At 35.0% G+C, this 4,714-nt stretch overlaps 1 protein-coding gene across 1 annotated transcript; it reads left to right on the top strand.

Moving 5' to 3' along the window:
- Positions 1–835: 835 nt before the first annotated feature.
- LOC148176498 (acyl-CoA Delta(11) desaturase-like) lies at positions 836–3,907 on the top strand. Its single transcript, XM_088035123.1, has 6 exons — positions 836–898; positions 2,632–2,862; positions 2,916–3,046; positions 3,093–3,298; positions 3,377–3,559; positions 3,658–3,907. Exons 2-6 carry the CDS (start codon positions 2,640–2,642, stop codon positions 3,905–3,907), a joined length of 993 nt encoding a protein of 330 aa, XP_087891249.1. The 5' UTR covers positions 836–898; positions 2,632–2,639.
- The last annotated feature ends 807 nt before the right edge of the window (positions 3,908–4,714 follow it).

The following is a 4,714-nucleotide window of genomic DNA, read 5'->3' as shown; positions in this document are numbered from 1 at the left end:
CCATAAAGATTCTTTTAGAGAAAAAAATATTTATTTAAATAACGAAATAATTTTATTTACTATTAAAGAAATAAGTTGAAATTATAATAACAAGCACTTTCACGTTTACTACTTTATTGCAACAAGTATATTCGAGTGTCAAATAAGGGTGCTATAAATATAAAACTAGAGGGTTTTGCCACAATGTCTTCTTTTATATATTAAAATGTAATTAAACAACACTAAGGTGACCCAAAAATATTCTCTAAATTTAATTTCGTTGCACGGCAGGTGACGATGAATTAAAATTTAATAAGCACCTTCTTTTGGGCGCATTTTGAATAGGTCGGCCTCATTTGACCTTTCGGGTTCTTCTTCTGAAGATAACTTTTTTTCTAAATACACCAGTAAAGCAACGTCAAGTTCGTTCATGGTCGATCAACACACTAATGTCTTTATCCTGTACGTTTTCTAACTTTACACCCAAACCCACCGCTACGATCGGACGCTTTTTCTTGCCGCTATTATGACGTCATTGCCGTTATCTTACGGCCGCTACATTACGCCACCGTTTTCTTAGGAAACCATAGCTTTAATCTGCAGGGGCGCAGATTGTAGTAGCGTGGCCGACGGTGACAAACCTAAACGGAGCCCCTAACATACGAGCGCCCGAAATGGAAAGGGTACTGCTGACGGGACACGGGAAACGGGCAGTACCACCCGGATAACTGAAGAGTGTACATCATTCATTGGCAAATTCGTTAATAAATCCATTATTCTAATTTTTGGTGCCGTTCTTTGAGCCTACAAGAAAATCCGTTACATAAGTAAGTTTGAGTTAAACAATTATTACAGATTCTAAAGTTCTTCAAGATAATATCAGTGGTGTAACAGACAAAAAAATACGAGAAAAAATTAGGTATGTAACATATTTTTTTATTAGGTATTGTTAAAATATTACTAGATTCGCTCCCAAAAATAGGTATTTTACGAATTCATTTAAGTCCTAAAATTTAGTCTATTTCTGTTGATTTTTTTCTTGATGTGGCAACAATTAAACAACCATTTTTAAGACACAATGATATTGCGGCGTTATTAAAAAAATCGAATAAAAATGTGAAATTTAAAATTTTACGCTCTAAATTTCGAGTTTGGTGTTACTGAAAATTAAAGAGTTAACATGACATTGTCTAAAGTAAACTTAATTTTTAATTTTACTTGCACGTGGATAGGACGAAAGGAAAACGCAAACCATAAAATTGTTTTGAAAATATATATTTGCGTTAAAAAGATTAGTTTAGACATGCAGCGTCGCACGCCCTTTAAAATGTTGAGCAGGAAATTTGAAATTTTCAATTTTAAATTAGTTTTTTTTACTAATGACGCAATAACACAAAATTCTAAAATCTTTCTTAGAATAAGAACAATCCGGTATTAACGAAATTTAATTTTAAACTTTGGTATGTACATAAATAAATATTGATTTTGTATGACAACCTATCGCATCTCGTTATAACATTGTCTACTATTGTAGTCAAATTATATTGAAAATGTTTTACATAATCAGGTTCCTTTTCCGACAGCTACAAGGTTCCACACTCTAATAAATACTTGCCTCATATATTTTTTTTTAAATTAAATTTTAATGTCTACCAAGTTTATTCATAATATTACTCATTTTTTAAATTTGTGTTTGCTATTTTTAAATAACCTAAATTTTTTATGATTAAATTTTTTGTGTTCTTAGTCCGAACTAAGAACTTTTTAAAGCTCCCGTGGTTTAAATATTTACCTTTTTTACTACTAGCTTGAAAATGTATCATTATCTATGTTGCGTTTGACCCGAAAAGTTCATTTTCTCTCTGACTGGTCTACTAATGAATTCATCTACTTCTAGTTAATAATAAAAATAGTATTGTTTGTTGCCTATATGCAGCTGTTTGATATACGAATTAATGAACAAAAATTCTCGAAGAAAGAAAACGAACTCAAAGCTAAAACTTAGAAGGAAATGTTACATAAAAAAGTTGTTAAATTTAATGAGACCTACCTCCACTTAAAATATTCTGATGTATTTAAAAATCGCTCTGTATTCAGGATGTCCCAGAACTCACGCCTTGCTTTGGTTTACTACATTTTTATAACTGACGTCTAATGTCAATCTGACAAATAAAAACCACACAAAGGCAGTTTAAGTTTAGGACACACTGATGAGCTCATGGAAACCAGCAAGTGAGGGAAATCGAAAGAAACGCCGTTGACACACTCCACTTGGCTTTTCACTGTGTCAATTGTCCTACCGCCGTGTCACTTGTCATTCAACGCTCGTCAACCAGTGGTCTTCAACCCTCTAGTCAATCCCTAAAGTACGCTGAGCCGTTTCTACACAACAAGTTCAAGGAGTCAACTGATTCATTGAAGTCTGTCATTCTAACGTCAATCAAGTTTACAGTTAAAGGGTTAATACAGATTTCAGATGACTAAAAATAGGGAACCCAACAAACGTATTCCTTTATCTACTTGTACAATCAAAATTGAATTTCACAAGCAAACAACAGAATGACATGTTCTCAAGCTATTAGAAAACAAATTGCTTTTAACTAAACAACTCAATATTCCGCAGGCTTCTGCAATTGTTTGTATAATTTTCAGGTTCTACAATGGCTCCAAATAGCTTTTTATCGCCAGAACCGACAGAACAAATTACTCAAAACCAACAAGACCCACAAATTTACTCTAATTATACAACACTTTGGGGATATTTCAAAACTCCACTAGTGTGGACTAATGTTGTCCCACTCCTTGTGGGGAATTTGTTTCCTTTCTATTTTTTTCTCCCGTTTCCATTTTACAACATCTATCAATGGAAAACATTCTGTTGGGGTAACTTTTAAAAAAACACTCATTTTCAATTTACCGTTTTCTTACCTTTTTAGCATTTGTATTTGGTTGGGCATCAGGTTTAGGGGTAACAGCAGGAGCCCATCGACTATGGTCTCACAAAGCCTACAAAGCCAGATTGCCATTGAAGATTATTTTATTGATATTGTTTGCCATGTCCGGACAGGTTCGTATCAAAATTTCTTGTCTGCGACTGTAAAATTTTTTTTTAGAACACTCTCTATGACTGGGTCCGAAACCACAGAGTTCACCACAAATTCAGTGAAACCGACGCTGATCCCCACAATATAAATCGAGGAGTCTTTTTTTCTCACTTCGGCTGGCTCATGATGAAAAAACACCCAGAAGTACTCAAAAAGGGCCGACAGGTTGACTGTAGCGACATCTTGGAGGATCCACTTGTAGTGTTTCTTGAAAAGTAAGTCGTTCATACGATTGGTAGCACTGCACCACCTTTGACATCTCAAATTTCTGTCTGTACCGGATATAATTTTAGGTATTATGTTCCTGTAATGTTGTTTTCCTGCTTCATTTTTCCAACGATGATCCCTTACTACTGTTGGAACGAAACACTTTATTGGTCCGTTGTGGTCTGCATTGCAAGATACTTTATCGGTCTGAATTGTGCTTGGTTGATAAACAGCGCTGGGCACAGGTTCGGAAACAGACCCTACAACAAGTGAGTGGAAATGTCAAAATAATATTGGCAGTACTGTCATCCGTTAAGTATCACAGTAGTACCAACACAATAACTAATCACTTATTAATCTTTTTTAGGGACATTCACCCCGCTGACAATATGTTGGTTGACTTTTGGTCGTTGGGTGAAGGTTATCACAATTACCATCACACTTTTCCTTGGGACTATAAATCACCTGAATTGGGGTGTTATGGTTATAATCCTACAACTTTATTCATAAAAGTGTGCGCAAAATTGGGACTGGCGTACGATTTAAAGAGCCCATCGAAGGATTTAGTTCGGAAAACCATTTTGATGAAAGGAGACGGGTCGCTCAAAGTTTATTGATTAATAAAAGGGTTTCGTGAGTTGACAGAAATTTTCTGTTTTATACAATAATAAAATATATTGTGTTTGTTCTACAAATAACCCCTTGTACATTATTTTACATAAGGTAGTGGCGGTTTCGCTCCACAAATCGGGATTTGTGGAGTGAAACCGGTACTACTTTACTACTCCTAATTAGAATGTTCCAAATATTAAATTTTACTGTTTTACTCTTACAGTAAACCCTCAACATTCGCGGGGGTTCCGTTCCAACTTTTAGACGCGAATGTCAAATTCGGTGCTGTAATGGAGCCACATTTTTCATTACATTACTCATTCTAATGACTGGTGAAAACCTAACAAGTTGTATAAAATGTTTGTACAGTTGCGGCGGATGAAAACTAAGACATCGACTTTTCACCCTGTATTTGAAAATTTAAAAAATTATAAGGTGTAAATTAGGTTTTAATCAAGGATCACAATGTCACTGTCAACAGAAAATAAACCAGAGTTGTCCCAAACATTTTTAAAATGCCCCAACTCACAGAATTGCAAAAAGCTCTGATTCTAGCTCGTTTGATAGATGGACTCGCCATAAAAACTATTGCAAATAAAGTTGGTGTCAATAAGAATACGATTTTACGTGCAAAACGTTAGTTTCGAGAGACGGGAACAATCCGAAGAAGCAAGGAACTGGTTGAAGAAAAATATCAAAATATCAACCACGTCTTCGTCCGTGGTATTAGGTAATTTTCTTCGCAAAAACCCCTTTTCAACTGCAGTCCGAGCCCTGTCAGCAATTTTTTACAGAACAATAGGGCGCAAACA

Source organism: Gnatocerus cornutus, chromosome 4 (genome assembly GCF_029298725.1).
Source record: "Gnatocerus cornutus isolate USDA-ARS CGAHR chromosome 4, icGnaCorn1.1, whole genome shotgun sequence".
Taxonomy (NCBI): Eukaryota; Metazoa; Arthropoda; class Insecta; order Coleoptera; family Tenebrionidae; genus Gnatocerus; species Gnatocerus cornutus.
Note: the sequence above shows the minus strand (reverse complement) of the source record. Positions and strands in the feature narration are given on the sequence as shown.